The sequence below is a fragment of the Perca fluviatilis genome, chromosome 14 (genome assembly GCF_010015445.1).
Source record: "Perca fluviatilis chromosome 14, GENO_Pfluv_1.0, whole genome shotgun sequence".
In the NCBI taxonomy this organism is placed as follows: domain Eukaryota; kingdom Metazoa; phylum Chordata; class Actinopteri; order Perciformes; family Percidae; genus Perca; species Perca fluviatilis.
In genome coordinates this window covers 18,317,409-18,345,014 of record NC_053125.1, presented here as the reverse complement: position 1 = coordinate 18,345,014, position 27,606 = coordinate 18,317,409, and the positions used below count along the sequence as shown (strand labels likewise).

General features: G+C 40.1%; 1 protein-coding gene and 1 long non-coding RNA gene across 4 annotated transcripts in view; both read right to left on the bottom strand.

Annotated features, from left to right (window-relative positions):
* Nucleotides 1-27,606, bottom strand: part of svep1 (sushi, von Willebrand factor type A, EGF and pentraxin domain containing 1) — a 118,237-nt gene that overhangs the window by 80,685 nt on the left and 9,946 nt on the right. For both annotated transcript variants that reach the window (XM_039822748.1, XM_039822749.1), the window contains one exon: nt 261-516. In XM_039822748.1, coding sequence (XP_039678682.1) covers nt 261-516 — 256 coding nt within the window. The remainder of the gene's footprint in view (nt 1-260; nt 517-27,606) is intronic.
* On the bottom strand, nt 11,716-13,082 carry LOC120573206. 2 transcript variants are annotated; one of them, XR_005641661.1, is made up of 4 exons: nt 13,004-13,061; nt 12,739-12,913; nt 12,349-12,482; nt 11,716-12,057 (listed from the first exon to the last, which is right to left on the bottom strand). It is a non-coding gene; the product is annotated as an uncharacterized LOC120573206 (long non-coding RNA). The 2 variants fall into 2 exon arrangements; XR_005641660.1 differs by having other exon boundaries at nt 12,739-13,082.

Genomic DNA, 27,606 nt, shown 5'->3' with positions numbered 1-27,606 from the left:
GTTCAACCTCTGTCAGGAATGCTCCATTTTAGAGCTTGTCTCTTTAAGCCCCCCTCCTGAAAAAGCCTGATCTGATCTGATTGGTCAACGCTTCTGAGTCTTCCGCATCTGTGCTTTACAATATGGGACCTTTAATAAAGGTAACATCACCTCCAGAGAAACTGTGATTCTGTCTTTGAGATATCTTTAAAAAAAGCTCTACTATAACAAAAAATTGCACAACAAATCATCTTAAGGTTATCCTCATCTGTTTTTCATACCTTCATGCAGTGCACGACGAGCCAGGGCCTCAAACTCTGCAAAGTTGTGCACTAGGTAGCAGTGCTGGTCCTTTGGGTGCGAGGCCATGTCGTGAAGCTCCTTGATGTTACCCTGCCAGATGCCCAAGGTGAAGATCTCAACACTACGTTCCCTCAGAGCTGCCGCCACCGGCCGAGGGTCCCCGCCGTTGGAGTAGCCATCAGTAATCAGGAAAATGACCTTGGTGGCGTTAGCACGGGAGTGACGGAGAATTTGCTGTTAAAGAAGAAAACAAAGTCATTAAGTGAAGGATTTATTAATAATAAATACAATCTGATTCATACCACTTTTCCCTAATGTTGGTTAAACTTTAAGAGGAATGTAGACGTTGCACTTTCAAAGAACCAGAAATATTAAGTTGACAAGCAAAGACAAAATTGTGTCCTAGTTAGTGTAGTCATGCTCTTACCGTTTTGCCACGGTTGACCATTCAAATACACACATCCTGCCTGCCAGCACGCTACCAACATAGCTCCAGTTTTAGTGACATGACTAAACTGAATAACGAAGAACGTCACACACAACCACTAAAAACAGCCCTCAATTCTAGGGTTCCTCAAAACCCTACATCAGCAAGACACAGGCAACGAGGGCACGATGGGGAGGAGGGACAGAAAAGAAGGAGAAAGCTCTACAATTGTAATTATTTCTCATACAGACTATGCAGCTGCTTGCCAGTGGTCTAAAACCACCAGAGAACACTGGGCAACGTAGACCAGGCTGCTGTGTCCGCCCCAGACACCGGCTACAGTTCCCAAACTAACTTTAGCCACTGTTTACAATCCACCACATACAATTAGACAGAACATTAAAGTGTAAAACAACAACAGGACCATCAGCTAGTTTTGCTGTGGAGGCCAAGCTGACAATGTCTAGGTGTGTTGTACAGTAAGGGTGTTCCAAATGAGGTTAAGAGGTCATTTGGATAAAACCTGGTGAACAAGGGATGAAGAGAAAAAGAAGTTGGAGCAACGAGGTACAGAGAAAGTAAAAGCAATTGAAGAAGCAGGAGCCAAGATGAAGTCAGAAGAACAGATATCTGCTTACTTTCTGCAAGCTAAAAAGATCAGGAGTATATCATAAAGAATTGTAGAATGAGAGGGAAACAAAGGATGTGTGTAGGAGGAGGTGGATGATTTTTCTGTATTCTGAGTCCAAACAGGACGAAATAGCTACACATGACAGACTGTAAAATACGAGGTAAAGCGAGAGGAGACACGCAAGGGTGTGACCATGGAGGGAAACAGAGCAGGAGAGAAAGCTCTGGTCTTTATTGTCTAATTGGCTAAACTTCAAGCAGCTCTGGCAGGAGCGGCGTAATTACAGAGCCTGTGAAGCGAGGGAGTAAAAGGAGGATGGAGAAAGAATAGAAGAGAGGGTTTCTCTGATCCTCAAAGCTCCAGGCTGCCTGCTGCTCCAGTTCCCAGCCCCAGGAGGTTTGCTACGGCCGCTCCCAGCTGTCAGTGCACACCATTGGGCTGCCGCATTAAGGAGCAAGGAGCCTCTGTGGCTCCTGCCAACTGTCAGCACAGTGATATTTGTGTCTATGTGTTAACAGGTCTTTTCATGCCAGAACAGAATAACAGTGGATAAATTGATGTGTTCACACTTGCAGGTATGCCTAGCTGTATCCTTTTTGTGTTAATATTGCACGTGTGAGTGTTTCAGGGTGTTTTTAGGTCTTTTATTAGGCGTCAGCTTAAAGTGCTCTTAGGCCACAGCGGTTTCTGCCTTAGCCATGAGTCAGTGGCTGGTGTTAGCGACTGCGGAGATGCTACCAAACGGAGCATACGCATGCATACCCACTAATAACACCCTCCCGATTCGCCTCTGCATACTTTAGGTCAGAGTATTAACATAAAGGCAACCACAGGAGCCAGTGTGTGGGAAGGGGCTGCCATGTAGTGTAACTCTCTGCATGCACCTTATTGTTCGAGGCATACAGTACACAAAGCAAAACAATTGTGATACAGACAATCACACAGGCTGCTTACGGTGACAACAGGAACACTAAACACTTTCTGTTTGCATGTACATGTGTACAATAAGTGAAGAAAAGAAGCTTCTGACTGGTTGATAATGAAATATCAAAATTCCACCTGTTTTTGATTAGGAAAACATATTTCCTCTGATCATTACAGCACCCTGTAATAACAAAGGGATAAAGAAAGATATGAAAGAAAAAGTGGAATTTTAGCTTCAAAAGGTTAACTTGTCAGACTAAGCCAACATGCTGAAAAAATAATGGCAAGGCAAGTCTCTTATTATCGCGCATAAATTCTTAAAATGTTAATGTTCCTTAAAGCAAGTCAAAATATGCATAAAACATTTTGATTTTAGTCCCAACTACGTAATTTTGCACCAGCAAAATTATTATTATTCCTGAAAACCCTTGAACTTAACTTGAAAGATGCTGATATGTATTCCATTCTGATCTGATGTCAAGACTTGAGATGATCTAAATAAATAGCATGGGTCATATGCAGTGAAAAGAAATGAATGAAGTGTCAATTTACTTTTTTTAAGCTAGTCATCTCATTCTATACGTGCATCTTAGAACACCTTGAACAGCTGTCAGCTTGGCTATTAAAACAAGCCATATCTGTGATACCTTTCTCATACTTATTTTCCAATCTAAAGATGAAACAACCATATAAATAAACCATATAAATAAAACCATCAGTCCACTGATCAAAAAGCTGGAATCTGGATCCTTATTCTGACGGACTCTCCATCTCCAAACAGATGCTCGTATGATTACAACTTCAAAAGCAGCCACCTCATTGCATTTGGCAGAAGAGACTTGGAAACCTTTCCACACCTTGAGGGGCTAACGGTGGTGCCAAGGTACCCCAGCTGTTAATCAAAGGCTTATATATGCATGGCAGCTATTCTGAATGGTAAATTAAGAACCCCCTCCCCCATCTCCACTGCACTGCTGCCCTCCTGTGACTTTGATCAGAGTCTGAACAGACCTGGCTCAGAGCAAAGGTGGGTAATGATTTGCTTCTTTCTCCATTTGCAACAGCGGGTACCCCATTGAACAAAGCAGTAAAAAATGGATGGAAAGACATAAAAAGTCAACATTAGGATAGGAGTAAAATGTATAAATATATACTTTTTAAAGTTTAGTTCACTATTTAAAACACACTGGAAGAACTGTGCACCTGCAATACATTATCTCATATTTTATTCACAGGGACGTATGGATAAACGATCAATGAAATTAATGGTTTGCTGAGGTGCACAGTATGTACTATATGAAAACAGAGTAAGGAGAACATTTAGTATAGTAGAACAGTATTATGCAATGCAATACAACAGCAAAAAACGTCTTCCTTAAAGGTCTATTAAATATTGTCTACCCCAGGCTCTGCTGCAATTATTCTCTTACACGGTTTTTCACTTCCTTGACATCCACCTTCCAAAAACAAAAACTGTATTTGCAAGCATTCCGAAGCAGATGAAAAAAACGCAACCCAACTGCATCCGTTCGGAAAGCCTTCTCCCCATCAGTCGGAAGTGAGAGTGCTTGTTTTGACAGGCTATCTGCTCTTTGCTTGGGTGGTAAGAATAACAACAACTCTGCAGGGCCTCAAAAGAACAACATGAACACACATATGCACAATTTCAGACACTAGACTCAACTTTGGTATTATTGGGCAACATCTCAGGGACACATACTTTGGATATTTGAGATAAACTAGGTCACTTGCAGAAGATCATTTGTTTCCTGTGCGAGTCAGCGATATGCCACCATTTTTTTCCCCCCACAAACATCTTGTTTTAAAGGAAAAGCACATTCATTATCTAGTAAGAGGCTTCCGATTCAAAAATGTTTTAACTTTTAACTGTGGTTAAAAGCAAATTGTGACGTGGGAGCAGGGAATGTGGACCTAAACGCAGAGAGAGGAAGGCAGGCAGGAGATGGTTGGACTCAGGAATTTAATATAACAAAAAACAGCAGTACAAAGACTGGAAAACTCACAAAATAACAAACTGACAGGCAAAACACAGGCAGGAGAAAACTGACACACGCAGGAACAGGCACAAGGCACAGGGAAGCAACACAAGACGATCTAACAAGAGACAAAGGGAACACAGAGGCTAAATACATGAGGGGATGAGTAAATCAGGAACAGGTGAGACACATCAGGGCGTGGCAGGACAATCAACAAAGGAGGGAAAACACAGGAAGTAAACTGGACAAGACAAGACAGAAAACAGACTATCAAAATAAAACAGGAAGCAGAACATAAACAGGGAAATGCACGACGGAAAAATACACCACAGATCACAATACACAAAACACAATACATCAACACAACAGGGAACAGAAATATACCGAATGAATATACAAACACAGGAAACATACAGAAATCAATAATACAGGCAACAGAAATGAACAAACAGGTAACAGAAATGTCCGTAGCCATCACACAAATTAATCCTAAAATGTTTGACTTGAGCGCACATATAAAGCATATGTTTAATTTCTAAACATTTGTCTTCAAGCTTTAATTCCATTTGTTCCACACTTTATGCCACATCATCTCTATTTCACTAACTTTATTTCACAAAACTTTCCCTGCTCTTGTTTTGCCCAGTGGGTACAGGACACTGTAAGGGTAAGAAGATTGGTTTCCATAAGGGCCACCCAGGATGCTCAGGGCCATACATGTGGCTTAATACGTGTTAGTTTATGTAGTGCAAATCATGTAAACTTTACACAAAAAATTGAAGTAAAGTTCCTAAATAAAGTTTTTGGATAAGTTTTCTACTACTCAGCCTGTCAGTTACAGTTCATAACAGTGTGGTACATAAATTAACTTGTAGAGACTTGAAAGTTGCCACACATACAGCAGACAGTCCATCTCATAAACGTCAGGTCATCTTTTTTTTTTTTGGCAAAGTGTGTTGTCGTTACTTGGTAACACAAGTTTCAAAACGCTCTCATGCTGGTGAATTTAACACCCACAATTTTAGATTGGCTGCCAAAAAGTATTGCCCTCAGAGGTAATGCTGAAAAATCAAACCTGTAGTTCTTCAAAAAGTAAGATGTTTGTTAAAGCGGCCTATGCTCCCAACTGCAATATCACAAGAAGCTATCATAACTTGTCAGAATAATAAAAATAAAGAATTGTTTGTTGTGGTTGTGTGAATGTGTGCTTTGGGATATGTTCTGCATTAAAGTATGCACAATTTAAGCAAGTGTGGGATGTGTGAGCATTTATACTAGATGCATGTACTATGATATATCAAACATCCATGTATAAGACTAAAGGCCGGGACACATCAGGCCGATTATCAGCCGTGGGACAGTCTGGCGAGGTCAGTGACTCAAATCTGTTCGGTGTGTCCCGTGCCGTCGTCCGTCTGGGGGGCTGTCAGCGTTCATTTTGGCCGACCTGACATGTTCGGTCGGCGGCAGGGAAGTCGGGACTCACCTGGAAATGATGAGCGGAATGAGGTGACTACAGTCTCTCAAAATCTGATGAAAATCTTTTAAACTGACCTTTGTTGAGCTGAAATGAAGACAGATTCAGTAACTGCATGGCCTATTTCTCGCTTAAAATGTTTTCAGAAACACGTTTCAGTGAACTATTTTAGTACAATATGAGATCGTATTCTGAACGGCCGCCATGACAGTCTGGCTCTGAATTTCCGGAGAAAACAAACCCATGTGACGCGTTCGTCCAATCAGCTGCCGGTTTTCATTTCTTGGGCAACATTACAGATTAGCGCCGCCTGCTGTTATAGAGATGTATTACGTCTCGTCTCCGCTCGTCTTTTTGGTGTGTTCTGTGGCACTTTTTTGGACCTCAGGGACGCGACTGATCATATCAACGGGGTTTTCTGTCAACGGTCGCCCGTCGGCTGTATGTGTCTACACCATTAGACATCTCCTGCACTGCCATCTGCACATCAATCAACCCCACATGGTGTCCCATCCCAGAGAAAGTTTGTATCTGTACTTTAGGAGGAGTAGACACTAAAAGCTGCACAATATTTTAGGAGAGGATCGCTCATCAATCATTGTGCTTAAAGTGGAGGTTACCAAAACCACAGAAGATGTTTTTGGATAATTGTTAACCTGTCTGGGGTATAGTTGGCAAAACATTAGGGATGGAAAACTATTCCTAGAACAGGAGAGCCATTACAGGAAAATGCTCCCAATTTGGCAACCAGTGACTTACTCACCACTACCTAATGATTTAAAAGTCTTCACTAAAGTCTCCATGTGTAATGTGGACTTCTAAGCAGGCCCAAACTGAGCCCAGTTTGACTGAGAAGTGTAATGGCATCCAAAGTGTTGGAGAAGAGAGTGCGGACAGTGTCAGTTAATTGCCAGACACGGTAGGCTGGACGGCTGTGTGTGTTAGCTTGACGGTTTCTGTCACACCATTCATCAAACTCAACTAGGAACAATGAGAGGAGGAGAGACACAGGAGAGAGAGAGAACCTAATTCCACAATGTGATGCCAAAGGGAAAGGCTATCTTGGCTGGCAAATGAGAAACTCATTCAATTATCCCCCCACTGGTCTCCAGTATTGTGCTGGCGGAACGAAGCGGTGAGAGAAACATTTTAGGCACTGATCGTGTCCCAGTCGGACACGGCATTCTGGGTAATTGGACGAGGAAAGCTGGTTTGATTGAGTGGGAGGAAGAATAACAACGGCAGTTACGGTCTTAGTGCCAGTTGGACGATGGCGGGGTCAGACTGGCTTGGCAATCTGCCTCATGTATCTTGAGTTATTTATATTCATTATATTTCTTTTTAAATGTTTACGGCATGTGTTTGACATTTTGAATATGTAAATGGTATGTTTTGTTTCTCTCAGTAGGCCTGTATATACAGTAAATATGAAAGGTATATAGTATCAGCTTTACGTATATCCGCTTGTCTTTTTTATGGAGGTCTTACAGTTTTATTTTTGATATGTTGAATGTTCTACAACTAGATGTACAATCACATAGTTTGCACAATATGTTACATATCACTGAGTGCATGGTTTGGTTACTGGCTAATTTCATCATGAGGTTTTTGTGCTGCATTCATGTTTTTAACAGGATAAAAACCAGTGTGCTTAATTTGTTACACATGTATCAGTTTCAATAAACGGTTACTGTGACTTACATTACTAGTTACTATTTATTTTTATAGTGAATAAAGCAGATTTCATCAGCTACAGATTCTTTTTGTCATGTTTTTTAAGACAAAAAATCCATCCATTAAATTCTTAAACATCAATTTGCAATGTCCAGGAGTTATTCTGTGATTTAGTGGTATGATTCATTTTCTGTTGTACGCATTTCTTCTTCAGGTCGTCATTTTTGGATGTTATCCAAGATGCCTCTGAGCAGCAGCAAGTAGGAGGTGAGTTTCTATTGAGGCTGATGGTAAAGAAACTGCCTCTCTAACACTGCTATGTTAGACAGCTGGAAATTTCTCTGCCAGTAAACTGTATCGTGGCTGTGTTGGTAATTATCCACGTGACATAAAAATCCGTTTTCTTTTTACAGAATTACGTTTCAAGAGTGGAAGAAATCCCACGAGTTAAGTAATATTTGTGACATTCATGAGATCATTACCTCACTACCCAAAGCCCAGAGCAACCACAGCATCATCTCTAAGGCCGAGCTTTGATTTTGAAATAAACAAAGGCAACAGTGTGGTGAAGCGCAATGCTTTTCTTGACTCCAGACTGGCGTGTTGAAAGTGCTTATACGCAGGGAATGATTTGGGGACCGTCGCTGCCTTAAAGCATCCATGAAAATGTATCCCATCTCATCCAGACATAGCTCAACCACACTGTGGAGAGAGATGCAGCATTTTCCATTGTTATGTTGACTGTTGTTGCAATTCTTCCTCATGTTCCTCTTTCTGTCCTCCCCTTCTTTCTTCTCCTGAGGGATTTATTTGTCTTGGCACCAACTGCAGGTGGAGATTTCCTCTAATAGAGCGGGGAATTGAAGAGACGTCAGTGTTTGTAGTACATATTATTGGAGAGGTTTCAAATTACAAATGAGGTTTGTTCTGGATTTGACCCTCGTTGGTAGACTCGTTGATAAGTTGTTTTAGACCTCACAACATCAGGGGGGAGCACAAGCTGGGAGGCCATTTGAAGAGGACACATTTTGGGAACGTACAGACTCGGCTTCAGTTGCCATGGATTTTTACAAAAGCTCTAAACCTCACCATAAATCAAGAGAAATGTGGAACATACGATGATGTTGCACATACTTCTACTTCTCCAAGAAAACTGAAATACCAATACAAATTTGCGGTTGCTGGGAAACACCTGCATTTAGTGTTTGGATACCCTGAATTGAAACAGATTATATTTGTATGCTTTTGTGTTCTCCTCAGTTGGGTGATCCGTATCAGGTCTTGGGGGACTGCTTTCTTGCCAACACACGGCATTTCAAACATGAACTGAAGTTGAATTTGGATAACTACTTGGAACAGAGTGTCTTACTCAGGTTCGAAAACACAACTAATAGATCCAGAAACTAAAATCTTGCACAATCAGACCTGGACAATGTGAAACAAATCACATAAAAAGCATACAAACAAAGACAACAGGATGTAGGCATATTTGTGGGTTTACATACATGTACCAATTACCTAGTTATCGTCAAACAGAGATGTCCAGACAGTCAGACAAACACGTACACACTCACTCACCAAAGAAAACAACCCAATGGAATCTGGCACTCTCAAACACTAACCTCAACATAGCAAGTGGTTTACTAATAGACCTACACGCCTTAGCCCATAAAAACATGTTATTTAGTTAGCCACCACTGGCTCTTTGAAATAGTTTTGGTTTCTTCAGGTGCCAATGTATGACGCTTTTGGTAAATCCTAATCTCAAGATGCCAAAGTAAATCCTTATGCTTAAAGATTTTGTGTGATTTGTGTCCTTAATCACAAAGATGTGGACTTAATCCTGTTTTGTGAGCACAGAGCAGCACTTCAGAGGTATGTGATTGATTTGTAGCAACAAGATGAAAAGTTCAAGTGTGCACTCATCAAACGCAGTTAATTCCTTCATTGGAAATGCATGTTCGTCATTCAATATTAGAGGCCAACCGATACATTGGCATTGGCAGATGTTATAAACCCATTTTAGTTTATGAATATTGCAGCAAAGAAATGCCAAAGCTTGTAATACCTGGTGTGTCCACCAGAGAGGACTGACAAGTTTAATTTTCAAATGTAAAATGTCCCACTAAGTACATATGTGGTAGCAAATATTTAAAACCAATTTAAACGAACTTCATCAAAAATGTTTGTTGAGATTGAAAGTTTATCCTTGACCTTGGAAAGTAAGTAAGTAAGTAAGTAAGTAAAATTTATATAACGCTTTTCACAGATAAAAATCACAAAGTGCTTTACATAAAACATACAATATGATACATATTAAAACAGTGCAAAATTAAAATCACAAAGTAATACATAAAAACAAAAACAAAGTGCAGACAGGTCAACCAAACGCCTGTTTAAAAAAGAGTCAACAGAGACAGCAGATCATATTAGAGCAGGTAGAGCATTCCAAAGTCTCGGTGCTACCGACTCAGAAGGCTCGGTCACCACGGGTCCGAAGCCGGGAACGAGGAACAGTTCGCAAATTTGAAATATTGGACCTTAGAGGACGCGCTGTCAAATGAGGTTCCAGTAGGTTAACCACATATGCAGGTGACTGACCGTGCAATGCTCTCATGTTAATGTGAGAATCTTAAATGAAATTCTATATTTAACAGGTAGCCAGTGCAGGGTCTTGAGTACAGGGGTGATGTGAGACCGTCTAGATGACCTTGTACAGTAAGTAGCCTTGTGGCAGCATTTTGGATGGATTGAAGGCAATCAAGGGCAGACATACCAAGTGCAGAGAACAGTGAGTTGCAGTAATCAATGCGGGAAGAGATAAATGCATGTATGAGCATCTCAAGTTCAGCAGTTGAAACTACAGATCTCAATTAATTTGTGTAATTAATTCTAGCAAGTCTTGTAAGCCGATAGGTTGGGAAGAGTCCAAAACCGTAAGAGAGAGAGAATGGCTTGAATTGTGTGTGTAGGCCACAGGATGAATACTAGGTCTAATAGCAGTCACCTTATCAACAAAGAAGGTAAGGAACTGATCGCAATCATCTGTGGAGAAACATGGTAATGCGTTGAGTGGCGGTTATACTAAGCATCATTCACCAGTGTATTAAAAGAAATAGTAGTGTTCTTTTAGGACATAGAAGTTCAACATTTATAGAGAGATTAAAGAAAATACAGTAGGTCCTCACAACGGATCTGACCGATATCTAACCCCAGAGAAAAAACAAGGTCCAAGGTTTGACCACACTGTTAAATATTTCCCTGTTAAATAACAGGAAATTACTGGCAGCAGGGTTACCATTATTTTCCTGTTATTTTAACAGTTTATTCTTGTTAATGTTTTTTTTACAGTGCACTCCCCGTAATGTTTTTTAACAGGACTTTACTGTAAATCATAGAAAAAACAGGAAATTACTGGCAGCAGTGTTACCATTATTTTCCTGTTATTTTAACAGTTTATTCCTGTTAATGTTTTTTTTACAGGAAATTGATGTTAAATCACCATTTATTTTGTTTCCATTAAATATTGCTTTTTAAATGTAATTTTAATTATTTTATGTGTACCACTGATTGTAATAGACATATTCTAGCATGAGTTAATACAAAAATAAGCATAATACATTTGTTAAGTGAAAGAAAACTATCTAGTTCCGTGTTGAAATTAACTTTTTTTATTGTAATACAAACACTGAAAGGTAAATACTTACAAATGTAAGCACACATAGATTGGATCAATCACAGAAAAATACATCATGTTCATTGCTGACATCTACAACACTGTGGGCCCTATTTTAAGGATCTAAGTAAGTGGAGAAGCCTGCGCGCAGGTGTGTTTAGAGCATGTCCAAATCCACTTTTGCTAGGTCAACAGGCCTGGTCCTAAAGGGTTGTTCTTAGTGTCTTCATTAATCAGAGGTGTGTTTTGGGCGTAACATGCAATCAACCAATCAGAGATCATCTCCCATTCCCTTTAAAAAGCCAGGTGCGTTTGGAGCATTGCTATTATGATGGAGGATTTATCTGTAATCTTCTGCATGTTTGTCTGTGTGTTTGTGTGTGCTGTATGTCCCTGTGGTGTATCAAGCATAGTGTGTGTGTGCTGTGCCGAGCCTAGGAGCATTTTACTAATGCTCTGTTAAAATAACAATGAAATGCTGCGTTATTGACTTTAGACCAGGTTTGTGTTGGTCAATGGTGCCATCACTTCCCACTGCCTCAAGATAGCAATACACCCAGAATGCACCTGAACACACCTCCCTGTAAGACCAGCACACCCAGAATGCACCTGAACACACCTCCCTGTAAGACTCAAACTCCTGGTCACTCAAAAATGTTACACATAGGCTGAGATTAATGACAAACAAATCTCATGTTTATGGCTTAAAAATAGTTGTAGCAAATACATTTTTAAACCCAAATACATTGTTCAATATAACAAAATACTGAACCTCAACACTTAATGTTACCCAAACCACTTAAATTCAACGTGGATGAATACATTCAAGCTAAGACTTAACTTAAATTCATGGAACTCCTGGTCAATACTGTAAAGAGCAATAAACAATAATAACACTGTCACTGCTTAGACCACTAACCATTTTGTAAAACAAAGCACACAATGAGGATCCTTTGGAACGTCTTGGTTCTAAGAGAGAGAAAAAAAAGAGAGATCCATGAATTTCATTTTGATCCAAAATTAAATCACATGGCTTTACCAAAAGCTAATTTCAGGAACAGAGCACAAAACAGACAGAATAACATAAAATAATAGAAAGTGTGATGAGTAAAAGTAACTGAAAGAACAAAAACAGAATGACAAAAGAGCATGGAAGAGGAGTTCAGCATTCTAACTTTGAAAGGGAGTTGAGGATGAATTTCCCCAGTCTCCTGAATCATTGCTGTTTGAACATATGTGTAATGTATACATCTAACTCACCATTTTCAAATGAAATCCCACTGAAAGTCCATGAGCCTACGCAAGAGGATGGTGACGTGTGAATTGACCGTTCTTCGTTTTTTTCCTCTTTGCAACCTTTGTCCTTTTTTTCTGGGTTTATACCCACAAAGCATCTGAAAAAATTATACACTAGTTGAAAATCTAGTAATTCACACAGACTAACAGCACAACAAAGTCAACAAATACATGAACTAGTACATGAACTATACTCAACATGCACTATTTTCTTGCCTCTATGAATATTGTAAGTTGCACTCAAACTTTCTAAAGCAAAGTTAATTGCTAAATCCCATCACCAGACCTGTTAAAACCATGCTTGAGCCACAGCTAGGCCAGAACAAATGCAGGTTTTAACAGACAATATCTTACCTCTGGATGAATTCAAGCGTGCAGGCTGCCTCCTCTTGGTACTGTAGGTTAAAGATGTAAAAACAGGAAGAAAAAAAAGACGCCAGTTCTGTCACAAAGGTGGACTGGGTCCCTTCGCACACAATTTGGCCCTCAATGCTGAGCATCCAGCGCTGGAAGCGGCTTCCCGTTTCTCCTGAAACAAATGTTTTAACTTTCAAATTTCTGTTTTAGTTTTCATTTTGAATACAGAGTTTAGTTTGATAACATTGAATTCACTACATACAAGATATGGGAGATCATCTTGATCAGCAGTGTGATCAGGGATGGTACCCTGCATCTGCATCTGTAATTTAAAACAAAAACAAATGTACACATTTATCTACAAGTCAATGATAATCCAAACAGCAAAAAAGCACAAAACCGGGTGCACTATCCCAATGCAATTAAAAGAGAGATAGCTGTTCACATAGATACAGCACTAGCCCAATCAGTAGTAGCTGTTTTTGCTGGATTGGACAGTTTGTAGCCCAAACTGCTATAATCCATCAAAGATGAGCAGCTGACATGAAATCATCAAATACAGTCTTAGACCAACTATCTAGCATCATTAACAGCTATCAGTAAATGTATTTAGCCGTTTGATTTTCAGGATGAACCTGCTTTAACCAGACATGGCAATGAATGAAAGACATGGCAAGAATGGCACACAAACTTGACCACGGGAATGCTACTTAGGCATAACGTTAGCCTATTATTTATAGATTTAGATCGTATACATGAATGGACATTGAAATAAATTGTTTTCTAAGATTAATGGACAAACTATCGAAATCTTGCTAGCTGGAATCACCTAGCAGCTAGCTAGCTAAGTTAGTTAATTTCATTGACATATATAAAAGGTTCATTTCATGTCATGCAAGTCCGTGGCATTTAGTATACATCAACATCACTGATGTTAAAACTATACATGACTTTAAAGAAATTCGAGTTGATCTCACCTGATTATTGAGATTTTGGTCGATATTACAACCGCGATCTTCCGACATGGATCTCCGTGTGTTTGTTGCAGGTTCAAATGCCTTCTTCTACGCTCCTTCCCAGAATCCAAAAAATACTGTATGAACATGTTATTTCAGATAGATGTGCGGTTAAATAACAAAAATGAGTGTTATTTAACAATGAGATGTAAAATAACAAACATTTGGTGTTATTTAACAAATATTCCCTAAAAATTGACAGTAAGGCGCAGTTATTAAATATAACAGGTTAATCATGTTGAAATTTGGGTGTAAATTTACAGAAACATTTAACAGTGCACCTGTGTAAATGGCGCTGGAAACATGCTGCTGAAATTTAAGGATTCCGTAATATAATAAATTACTACTATTACTGCTACACAGTTGGCAGCAAAACTGATGTGCAAGTTAAAATCACCAACTAATAACACTTGGTCAAACTTAATAATAGAGGTCAGGAAGTCAGTGATATCTTATCAAAACTGGCCAGCTGGACCAGGGGTTCGGTAGATTAAAACAGAATAAAATGGCTTTAGCCAACCAACTTTAGTCAGTTTCAATTCTGTGCTCACCAATTGACAAAGTAATAGATTTTTCCAGACCACAGCGAGACCACCACCGTGACCCAATAGCCGTGGAGTCACAAGAAATTAACAGTCTGTGGGACAAAATTCATTTAAATGATAAACTCCATGCTCCTTTGCCAGGCTTCAGTCAGAAATAAAAACCCAGATGTTCCCTTTTAAATAAGTCATTTAAAATGTGAGCCTTGTTCGGTATACCGCGTGCATTTATCAAACACATTTTTGATTGGAACAGCAGAAGAGCAAGCAGCAGCAGCACGAGGCAGCCGACGGAGGTTCCTAGTGCTTATGTCGCCTTTATAAAGTGTGTGGGCGGTGGGCCCTGCCCCTAACAATGGCCTGTATTGGCAAAGTGTCCGGTGAGAGTGGTTACAGACGAGGCCAATAGGGGGAGTTAGCGGAACCCTGTAGTACAGGTTCATGCCTGCAGAGGGAGCTAGCATCACAAACACCTGGTGGAGGGGTCAATGGAAGAAAGGAAAAGTAATCGGTGACCGGTTTGTTGTCCAGAGCTGCAGTGGGGGTTGTAGTGGTTAGTCAATGCCGAGGAGCTGTGGTAATGGCGTGTAAACAGCAGTTAAACAATTTCAGCACAAGGTCCACTCAGTAGCTATTCTGCAGCTTTTAAACGATTTTTGGTCAAATATGTGAACCTTAAAGAGCTCAGAAATATAAGAAATTAACATCAGCATCTCCATAAGAACTGAGCAAAGGGAGCAACCCAGTGTGATACATTCAAAAGCTCTGGAACTGCTACTAAATGGACTTTGTGTTGAGATTGTTTCATCAACTACTGTACTTTTGAGTTAACATGGACAAGAACATGAACTTAAAGAGCTCAAAAAATCTACATTTCCATAACAACTGGGTAACTCCATCTGCTGAGTAACAAAACCCAGCATAAGTCGGGCTCCATTTAATACACAGAAAGTTTCAATCAAAAAATATGTACCAGACAACCTACTTTTAAAAGAACCATGGTTTCCACAGCCCTACTGGAAACACGGTTTTTCCAGTGACATCAAGAGACCACTGTTTTCTAACGATATTCATCGTATAAAGGCATTTAATTGAGGCTGCTAAAGCTGCTGTCAGTGGCTGTCATTGCAGACGCCTCCCTGACCCTGCCGAAAGGGTATTATTCTTCAAAGCCTCCTCACCACTCCTCTCTGTACCTCTCCATTCCAACACCCCCTCGCCTTTCATTTAACGCTCTCATACACACACACACAAAGCTCCATAAGGCCAGTGTCAGCAGCACCTATCAATCGCTGAGCAGTATTTTAAGTAAGAGTGAATCGGTCTATAGGTGTGTGCGCGTTTATGTGTGAATGCACGATCAGTGGAAAGAACAGAGTGTGATGCGAAGAGAGAGAGCATGATGTGTGTAGAGAAGTGCGTGTTCACAAGCATATGTGTGTGTGGGTTTGTGCACCTGACTGACTAAAGAGTGTAAAGCTGTAGATATTTAGTTTTTGCATCCAACAGTGACACTAATTTTATTTAAAAAAATGTTGTAATGTTGCACAAACTAAAATGCAAATTAGATACATTTACATAATTTAAACACGCTATGTAGAGTCCGGTAGGTAGCAACCACTACTGCAGCTTCTGTGTTGACTGAAAGTGACGTTGACAGGACAAAAAAAGTCAACCAAGCATTACCTTTTAAAAGTTAATAAAATTAAACTTGATCTGCAGAGTAGGATCACATTTTCTGTGCACAGAAGGATGCATGCATGAGAGAGAGAGAGAGAGAGAGAGAGAGAGAGAGAGAGAGAGAGAGAGAGAGAGAGAGAGAGAGAATGATTCATGTTTGCCCAACATTGGGCTGAAGTGGTGAAATCCGCCCTTATAAGCTAGCAGCAGCTCCTGGAGACTCCCCACTTTGTAGATCTGATTTTTATGACAGGACTTACACTCCTCCTCTCTGCAGTCATTAAACTAAAAACCTAATCTCAGGGGAGCAATTAACTGTAGGTGTAACACGTAGAAAATGACACAGTGACGGATGCACAAGGCCGATGCGGAAAGGTCTAAAATTACATTTTTGTCCGTCGAGGGGATTTATTGACATCTGTGTTTTACAGAGCCGGGAAGTGTAAAGATTGCCCTCTCCAGTCTCCTGTGCTGAGCTCATTCCAAGTCCCCATTTCTTTAAAAGGAGTGAAAAAAGGTGCAGAGGATAATTGGGACTTGAGAAATGTCTTTTGGGCCTGGGTTGAAAGACAAAGCGGTGTGTGGTAATTTCCCCTCTGGTAAAGTATCTGACTACTGATGCATGGACCAGGAGAACATTGGAGAACAAGAACGAGAATATTTTGTGTGAAACAGTCGCTAATGTCCTCCTCCTCCTCTCTCGTTTTACACATTCATTAAAAGCATAAATCCCATTTTTCACGTACAGTGAAGACACAATAAAATGTCACAGAGTGATTCTGATAAGTGAAGGATCTTGGTGGGTTTTCCATCTAAAAGCATACAAATAATGACTGGTTTAGATATACATGCAAAGACGGGCAAAATGAATATTAACACTTAGATGTTCAAGAGTTTTTATCCTACGCGCACACGCACATACACACACACACACCTGATACATCAAACCAAAATACTGGATTGGTAATAAAACAGTTATTAGTAACAGTAGTTATAGCCTCGAGCAACAGTACCTTACATAAGATTGATCCAAGATTTGTGGGGAATACAGAAACAAAATCGGTATTGGACTTGGACAAAGCCCTGACTTTAAATATCAGAATCAGGAGAAACAAACTGGGATCAGTCTTGAGCGCACACACAATCTCACTGTTGTTTCCACTGGCTTCAATCACCTCATTTTTATTCTCTAATTTTTTCTATGACTGGAGTCGCTGGTTTTGGCCGGAGCAAAGCCCAGTTATTTGACCGCAGCAGCTTTAGCCCAAGGCCAAGTGGATAACTCTCCACAACATCCAAACCAGCAAATACTGTACATACCCTTGAGGCAGGAAAATGAGGCATGACGCAGAGGGAGAAGCGGTGACAAACTGCAAACAGAAAGAAGTGAGACAGATGGACAGATCACCTGGTTCTGAGGAAAACCGAGACAGTGAAATTGAGACAGTGTGATTCAAACAGCAGTCGGAAAGACAGTGACTGCAAACTCAGCAGCTTTTGCAGAAGCTGAATACTTTATCAGCAATAACTGCAATTATTTACAACCTTTCAGCAAAGTCTAGAATTACTAAACAAAAACTAATTTGACAGTAGACAGACAGCAATACTTTTTAAGCGGTCCAAATTTTCTAGAAACACAGACAATATACATATGGATGCACCCTTTCCAACAAAGTCAGATTCAGATCCTCTCATCCATTTCAAATCCATTCAAAGCCACCAAAGGCTACCAGCTCCTTCAGGATCTATCACACATGCATCAGTTTGTTCAACACTTACTCACGCATGACAATGAATGTACTGTATGTACACAGTATACAGTAGTGTGTGTGTGTGTGTATGTGTGTGTGTGTGTCTGTGTGTGTTCTCCAAACTGCATTTTATGTTGTACTCAAAGTGGTTCCTGAAGGGGTAAAGACTAATGATCTCCTAAAAAAAAGATCTAAAGAAGATCAGGAAAAATAAGTAGTTGAAGGATATAGTCTGGTTTTACACTGCCAAGTCTATGGCTGCTACAGTGAATACAGATGGGAGCACGATGCTTGGAGAGTTGTTGGAGGAAACTAGTGACCTTGGATTGAAGGGTTTCGTTTCAAATGAGATATCCAGGGTTTGGAAAATCTATTAGAAAATGGTTAAGAACAACAAAAATGAAACAAAATGTGGGGCTATTTTACAGATTGGACAATGCTTGGTTTAAGCTCTTGGTTGACAAAATGGTTTATTCGAAGATAAGATAATCTGCATTTCCAACTTTCTAACTTTTTAATTACTTCCATAATAGATGTGTGTCTAACTGGAACGATACGAGACTGCAGCATTACTTGCTGCTGGGACTACTATAAAGAGATCTTTGTAAGCATCCAGACAGGTTGCACATATTTGGCCATGTTCAGCCTCTTGTGGGTTTTTCTGCACTATAGTGAGCTGCCATTGCCGCTGAACTCAGCTGACCTCTCTGTGTGCATATCACTGCCCTACCTGCTGTCTGTCAACACTTCTCCACAGATATGTAAGTCAGGGAATTCAAAGGGTCCTTACATGGTGACAGCTGCTGGAGAACAGAGGTATTAGTTGAAACACATCTATTGACCATGTCGTCATTACTGCAACTATTCAAGATGCTCTGTACAAAACAGATTTAAATAATCTGATGAAAAACAGGTCTATTCAGGAAGCATTCGTGTTTTGCACGTTGATTAAAATTGGATCATGGTCAAGTCTGTCTCTTACTGCAGGTCAGTTACATCAGGCCAGCTTGCCCGTTTCATTGTGTTAGTCTGAGATAATTGTGGATGAGGAGGCCTCAGGGTCTTTCTAGACATTCAGAGGTCGGAAAATGGGCCCCCGTTTCTGGAAAATATTCGGTATCCATTTCAGAGAGGAGGGCAGGGGTGAGCAGAGTGTGACGAGAGACAACAGGAGTGCACAGGCCACCGTTACGCAATAAAGGCAAATAGTGTCTCTACAATTAGACACAATGAGGTAGAGTGCAGCTTAACCACTGTATAGGGCAGACTGTGTGCACTTTGAAGTCATGTATAGTTAGATATTCAAACATTGATCTTTAAACCAGCAATAACCGATTAAATTATTTACACCAGCAGTTACGGAGCAACATTATCATTCTTTTGGAGTTTTTTTCTGGTGAATTGATGAATGTCAGTCCGATATTCACTCTATTTTAGCTCTGTTTATGTTCCCTACCAACTCCTGAGAGAAATATCTGGCTCTTTAGCTGCTAAATTCTCCACTATGATCACCAGCTAGACGCTGACTGTGTCTGCCTACCGTTTGGTGCTGGGCAGGTAGTGTATAGTGGCTTTTTAGAGCTTGTTTGCCTAACCTAAAGGTATTTCATTTACCATCATAAAAGACTAAAGAAAAGAATCAAATCGTCATATTTGGACAGCTTGAGAAATGATTTAATCAAAATGTTTTAGCATGAGTAGTCAATCTGAAAAAAAAAAAAAAAAAAAAGAAATCACTTCGAAGCCCACTGTTTCTTTTCCTCCAAACAGAAGTATTAATGATGACAAAACGGAGAGAAAAAACTGCTTTGTCGGAACGCTTGTGGGGAAAATGCAGCAAAGTGCCTCAGTGAAGCATATTTGAGGTTGATGGACAAAGTTATGAAAGAAGAGAATGGAGACTATTTCTGTCAGAATGATTTAGTATGAAGAGGCCCACAACCCTAAGACTAAAGCATTTCTTCCTCCTAAACCCACAACAGACACACACATACACACACTAAAAGCACACCCAGTCATGTTGAGTCTATGGGGTAGATCACCATGACAGTGTCTGAATAACTTTCCATCTACACCATGAGCATACACGCCAGGTGATCAGCCAGTAAAGTGTGTTGGGAGATAACTTGAAGCACTACACCAAAATTAGATTATTTAAAAAAAAAAAAAGACACTCAATATGATATAATAACAATATGATTTCAGGATATGACAGTAAAGCATGTAATGTTATTAAGTCAGAAGTTATATTAAGATATCTGCTTTCAACAAAATCAAATTTGAAATATACCATCATCTACATTTTGAAAAACTGACTCTCGGGTAACACCTACTTTCCAAAACCAATACATTGAAGTGAAAACATTTATACATTCCATCATTATAAAACTAAACATTTAAGAAACAGATTAAGAAGCAACAGAAATGAAGCAGATGGTTTTCTGAGCCAGAAAGAAGAGAAAAAACAACTGCAAACCTCTTTTTTTTTTTACTCCTTTTGATCTAGCTCAGTGATTTCCAAGATTCCAAAATTTCCAAAATTCCTGGATCGTATCACAGGACCATAGGACATGAAGTAATTGTCTGTCCTCTGTCTTACATTTCCAACAATTTGGTGCATATTTCAGACCAATTCCAAACAATCTGGAAGGAGTCCAATAGAAGCGATGCATAATCTTGAACTTAATGAGGCACACCCTCCCATCGAAAGGACATAGTTTTAATATTCCTATAGATTCTGTCCCACTCCTCATCATCCAGTGTAATACTCAGATCCCTTTCCCATGTCTTTTTGAGGACTGTCCAGACTCCATCACCCAGGTTCTGCATAAGCATAGAATAATACCCAGAAGCCTCATGACCTTTTCCATATTTCAACAACACCTTATCTAAACATTCTGGTGCCTTCGGGGCTTAAAACTGGATCCAAAAATCCCCACTAACAGATGGCGAAGTTGCAAATATCTGAAAAATTGAGACCTAGGGATTCCAAATTGCTGTACCACATCCTCAGATATTTCAAAATGCCACTGAGATACAGATCCCCCAGTGTGACAATTCCCTTTTCCAACCATTCATCCAAAAAAAAAAAAAAGGGGAGATCTACCAATACATAACTTTGGATTCCGCCAAACACTTGATGAAGTATTTAGATATGATTCCAGTTCAAACAGCTGGGCAACTTTGGTCCAAACGACATTTAAGTGAGAGATTATCGGATGTGTTTTTGCCTCACCATACAGTTTGACAGATGAGTGAAAATGGGGCAAGAACAGATTGCTCAATACAATACAAGGGTGGGGCTCTCTCAGGAGGAAGTAGCACTTCAATATTTAAACATGTTCATGTGAACCAACTACAACAAGGTAAAACTTCACTTTAAAAGTAAAACTGAGTGTTACTAATACTGTTACTAATACTGCTCCGCCCACCACTTACAGTATCTTGTTTCGGGACAAAGAAATGTGCCTTATTTTAAAGCCTCACTTTACTGTCCAGATTAATCATGAGGTGCTATAAACAGTAATGGTAGTGACCCAGATCCTACTGCAGACTCAGAAATTTTAAATCTGTTGTCTGGTGTCTGTGGACTCTCCTGTCTGTCTTATCAGGGCTTTCCTGGCTGGTAGGTGAGGCAGCCTGTCTGCTCCATCCTTCTGTCTCATTTAACCCTCCCGGAGACCCTCTGACATTAAGAAGGAGGAGGAGGTGGAGAGGGAAGAAGCAGACGGACTGACGGGGAGGAAATGATTAAGGGTTAGAAGGCGGGAAATGGCAGTTGCACAGACAGGAAACAGACTTTTCTTATCATCTTATCAAGGCTGAGTCCAGCCTTGGAGACTGGATCAAAGAGATGCACCTTGCTTTCATTTGTTAAAGTGGGCACTTGTTTGCATCGGCTCTTTCACTCTAAATGTAGTCGTCTTCCCTTTTTCTTTAGCAGTCGTACGCTTGTTCCCATTTTAGGGAGGTTTGAAGGAGAAATAAGTTTATTCTCTTGGTGAAAAAGTAGCTCTCCATGTTATCTCTCTACAGTGTTACTTCCAACCTTCTTAATTTAGTGCTGGTGTGAATTTACTGGCTTGTTTAAAATTCCCCCCGTGACTCAAAAAAATGCTCCGGTGAGCAAATATATTTTCTAGAAATGAGAAGGGCCCGGAAAATCACCCGCCGTAGACAAAATTTTCCAGCATTTCCAGGTGATGGATGGTGTTCATTTCCCACCTTAATTTGTTGCACACAAATTCAGGGTTAGACTCTCAAACATTAATATCAAGTGTAAATGTGTGTGCATTTCAGACAGGCCAAGAATGTACAGGATCTGTACTGTACGTCTCCACAAGCCAAATATATGCAACTTACACAAGCCTCAGTTAATCTAATAGACAATGTTTTGAAACACAATACCGAGTATTTTGTCTGTAATGCGTCAAAGCGCACGACGGTAATGTTCCCCTGCCTGACACTCTGCTGGGGAGGTCTGTGGCTCTGGAAGAGAGCATGATGGTAAGGAATGAAAAGGGGAGGAGTGGAAGAAACGGCGTTGACCCACTGGAATGAGACGGAGGCCTCACAAACCCAGCACTCAAAATTTGTTTCTCTTATTGTGGTCTGTCAAAGCTCAATAAAGAAAGGCATCATCTCAAGTAGAGCTGTATGAAGTGCGATTGACAAGTGTTCCCTTTCTCTGAAACATCAACTTGGACTATCTGTACATTTTAATTGACTCAAGATTTCCAATTGGAAAAACATGGCGGCTGTCAAATTTCTCCTAAACTATCCAGCAAAATGTTTTTCTGAATAATACGGGGTGATAACAAGAGCTTGTAGTTGCATTTTGCTTGATGTCATTTTACATTTGTGACTATTTAAAAAGGTCCAATATTTAATATATTTACTGTAATAAATCCAAAAATGACCTCAATGCATCATCAGATATTAAGGAAACATGCTAAGTTGAAATACTATCTTTTCTGACAACAATGCTAATGCCAGTATTTTCTCCTTTTGAAATTTTCCGCTCCGTGACGGAATTTCTGTTTGTGTGTTGTTATCAACTGCCCAGTTTGACAGCCAGGCCGGGTTGCCAGATATACCTGTAAAAATGTAAACCCAGCGCGCTACAGCTGTAACGTTAGTACAGCCATGAAAGCAGCAAACAAACGAACAGGATCAATGGAGAAAGATTCTACCAGACTTAAAATACACGGCATGTTTCTAACAGTTGCGTGACCAGAGACGTAACAAACCCCTGGTAAATACTGGAGATGTATTTGAAAGATGGAGACAGCTTAGAGCCCAAAATGAGTTGGATTATTTCCTCCTGAACAGGTAAGCATTAGCTTCAGGCTAATTTATCACAGCCACTAAGACAATAAGACAGCAAGACAGTGTTATTTTTAGAGGTTCCTACCGTAATTCTAAGCCAAAAAAGTGCCTAGCAACATTGTTGTGGATGCTGCGGTCTCAGCCTGGCAACCTCTGTGAACTTCAAGTCTGGGGAGGAGGGGGTGGGGGAGACGACTCTCTCCAGTATTTTGAATTTGTACTGCAGTAACTATTTTAAAGTGCTCATATTATGCTCATTTTCAGGTTCATAATTGTATTTAGAGGTTGTACCAGAATAGGTTTATGTGGTTTAATTTTCAGAAAACACCATTTTTTTTGTACTGCACATTGCTGCAGCTCCTCTTTTCACCCTGTGTGTTGAGCTCTCTGTTTTAGCTACAGAGTGAGGCATCTCACTTCTGTACCATCTTTGTTGGGAGTCGCGCATGCGCAGTACCCAGGTAAGCACTGCTAGCTAGTCAGTTGCAGAGTATGAGGGCGTGCCACGCTAGCAGCTAGGCGAGCATTATAACGTGTGTTACAAAGTGACAAACGTTTGTCACAGAAGTAAAGGTTGGACTACAATAGAGCTGTTTCGAGCAGTTTGTGAACAATGTTTTCTCTGGAAGATGGTAAGTCCCTTTGGAGTGGACTTTGGGCTTTTTCACTTTGTGAGAAGATACATAACACAATAAAGGAAAAAGCATAATATGAGCACTTTAAACAGTAGCTGTCAGTAATGCATATTGCACCTTTAAATGAAAGTACTTGTTTACAAGGTTTGCACTGTTTGAATTCAAAAAGTAAACTAAACAGCGCCCCAAAGTTTTCAGATTGGGCCAGCTTCCAACTGTTTGACTTAATTAATTTTCAGTGGATGTTTGCAGAAGATCATGCAGAAAAAGGTTGCGAGATTTGGTATGGATTTACAAGTCTAGAGTTGTGTTGAGGAAACAAACACAATGTCTATAAATGCAAGCATACATTCTCATGCATGACCTATGTATTGACTGTAACCATGTAAAGACATGCAGCTGGTCCATAAACTCTCTGTGTGTGTGTGTGTGTGTGTGTGTGTGTGTGTGTGTGTGTGTGTGTGTGTGTGTGTGTGTCTGAATTTTTTGTAAATAATGAGGGTGAACGTATGTGTTTTCCTGGTGAGTTGGGCACATGAGGGGTCATTGGAGGAATCAGGAAAATAAGCCACCTGCTCATCCAACTTATACAGATTTCAGTTTCAGAAACACACTGGCTGGCTGAGTAGAATGCTGCTTTTATTAAGGGGCTGTAAACTAGTTTGTTTTGAACCAGACTCAGGCAGAGCCTAGCCAACAGTCAGGTTAAACCATTACTGTGAATAACCACCAGAAAGAGCCACATTCTTTCTATCAACTCCTTGACCGAGGGCTTTTCCCCCTCTTTCTTCAACTTTTTTCCTCTCATTCTTCCATCTTTTCCCCACTCCTCTTCACACGCTGCCCATCTGTCTGTGTCTTATGCAACTATGAAGGCCGACTGACACAGTAAAGCCGCCAAGTCCAGTTTAGTGCTTGTGTTTTTTTGCCAAAGCCGGGCCTGCCTGCAGAGAGCAACAGGGGGAGTTTATCTGGCAACCCAGTGGCAAATCTTCAGGATGAAGACAAATGATGAGAAGAAAAACAAGTGATGGTGGGGATTTTTCACCTGGCTAGTCCAGATAATATCTTTTCTCTCCCTGTATTTTTATAGCTGACACTCGTATCCAAAGCAAGCTATAATAAATGCAACAATGGAAAACACCATAATTCCTGGATCAACAAGATTGCTAACAACCAATAGAATAAAATGAAAGGCTTTGAGTCATATTTCCTTGAAGATATTTGGTCATGTAAAAGGCAAATGCATGGAAAATAAATTAAACGAGAGCTAAAAAGACCAGGGAAATGGATTGACTTTTGCAGGGTAATTACGGTATGTAGAGAGGAAAGAATATGATTCAGTTTGGAGAAGATGATGTTAACTACTTCTGTCTCAGGTACAGTAAAGTAGTTATTCTTTAGCGGCCTGAAAACATTAACTGAAAGTCAATCAATCAGCTTCTTTGTAGGGCGGTTATGAAAGTGCTGGAAAACTACAACGTGGTGAGTGATGTCATCAGCAACTAGGTTAGCATGTCAGACACGAGGTTGAGAAGAGACAGATCCTGAAATGAGGCATGTGAATCATTATGACAAAGTGCTGCACTCTTAAAGGTCCAATATGTAATATATCAGGGTGGCTACAGGTATAAACAAGTAAAATTTAAGACTTTTTAAGACTACTTCTAAATGAAATTTAAGACTTGAATGCGGTGCGTTTGTAATTATGTTCAACCTGACACTGAACCAGACAACCAAAAGCAAACAACTCGACTTGCATGTGCATTATTGGTTAAATGACCATGTCCAGTCAAGATTATATGGAGCAGTTCATGGGCCATGCAACTGCCCAGGATCTACTTCAGCATTTCAAAGTAAGTGTCCCATAAATATATTTATTAACTAACCTCTTGTATGTTGTGTTTCATATAGTTAAGCTTTACTGATTTGTCAAGTGAATAACAACTATGGATAGGGCACTACATGTTAATTAGACAAATTAAAATGAATTAAGTAAAAACAGCCAAATTGAGTTTTAGAATGGTATTAGAGTCTGCTGTTTACCTGCCAATATGTTTAAATAGTATACAGTGCTGCTCATAAAAACAGCCCCACATCATCACATACCCTTCACCATACCTAGAGATTGGCATGGTTTTATTTCAGTTAGCCTCATAGCTGGTTTGATTGATTGAGAGATGATTTTATTGAAAGTGCCCCATATCTAGGTATGGTGAAGGGTATGTGAGGATGTGGGGCTATTTTAATTCTAAAGGCCAAGGGAACTTTATCAGGATGTATTGTATCTGTAGCCCCCTGTATTTTAAGGAAGGGCATTTATTTATTTACGATACATTATTTATTCACAAAGAAAATTGGTGTCCTTAAAGGTTGGACTTTTCCTACTTTTTTTAATTAAGGAATTAAGATCAATTTCCAAAAGATGATTTTTGTATTCCTCTTTTTAGTCAACTTATCATGGGTTCATAAACTTATGAGCACCACTTGTCATTTAACCAATAAAGCACATGCAAGTCCAGTTTTTTGCTTTTGGTTGTCTGGTTAAGTGTCTTGTCGAACATAATTACAAACGCACCGCATTTTTGGACTTAGGTGATGAGTTATTTTTTGATATATGGCGCTAGTCCAAATTTAGCGTAACGTATCTGGTCTTGTCCTTTCCACAGGTAAATGACTGTACAAGCCCCGAATCTGGAAACATTGCTTTGAACACTTCTTCAATCCCGTCATTATACCTGTAGGAATTGTGGCTTGTCACAGTCCTCAGCACCCAAATCACCTCTGCTCGGAGTGTTGGCATAGAGCCACAATTGCTCGGCGGTCAGCTGGCATTGTTGGCTGTGGATTTCCCATCCTAACATCCAGCGTTGTAGCGTTGACATCTTTCCTAGCGGTAGAAATGGTGTAGCAGAAACTAGCAATTACAGGCTGCTGGCGAGCCTTTACGTAGTACGTAGTTTACCAAGTTTGAAATTCTTCCGACGCATAACGCAGTTCGCTTCATAAACATTCCCAGGCACCGACCTTAACCAATAATACTCGTTCTTTTCAAGCAATTTGTAATTGAATTTCCATTTCCCCATGTTTCTAGGTGGTTATCAACCATTGCTGTATTACCTGTATGCGGCGAAATTGCAAATCCCACTGACTATGGCCACGCCAAGACCCGCCCACGATGCAGCTCGATTGGTAGGGGTTAGGCATTTGACCTCGGTTAAGGTTAAGGTTAGGATAGCCGATTGGTCAGGGTATAGGTCATGTACAAATGGGGTTACCTTGCGTAAAAAATATTCGACCTGGCTGGCAGAACAGATTGCCTGCATTTTCGCGGTTGCATTACACAAACATATTTAAGACCTATCCAATCTGAATTTAAGACAATTTAATACTTTTTAAGGCCTTATTTTTAGGGAAAGTGATTTAAGACTTTTTAAGACTTTTTAAGGACCCGCGGCCCCCCTGTATATTTACTGTAATAAATCCAAAAATGACCCCAATGCGTCATCAAATATTAAGAAAACATGCTAAGTTGAAATACTATAACTATATTAACAATGCTAATGCCAGTATTTTCTCCTTTTGAAAATGTCCGTTCCGTGACGGAATGTCTGTTTTGGCCTGTGTGTTGTTATCAACGGCCCAGTTGCCAGATATTCCTGTAGAAACGTAACCCAGCGTGCTACAGTTGTAACTTTAGGACAGCCATGAAAGCAGTAAACAAACGGGATAAACGGAGAACGATTCTACCTGCCCTAAAAAAAACGGCATGTTTCTAACAGTTGCGTGACCAGAGACGAAACAAACCCCGGGTAAATACTGGAGATGTATTTGAAAGATGGAGACAGTTTAGAGCCCAAAAGGAGTTGGATTATTCCCTCCTGAACAGGTAAGCATTAGCTTCAGGCTAATT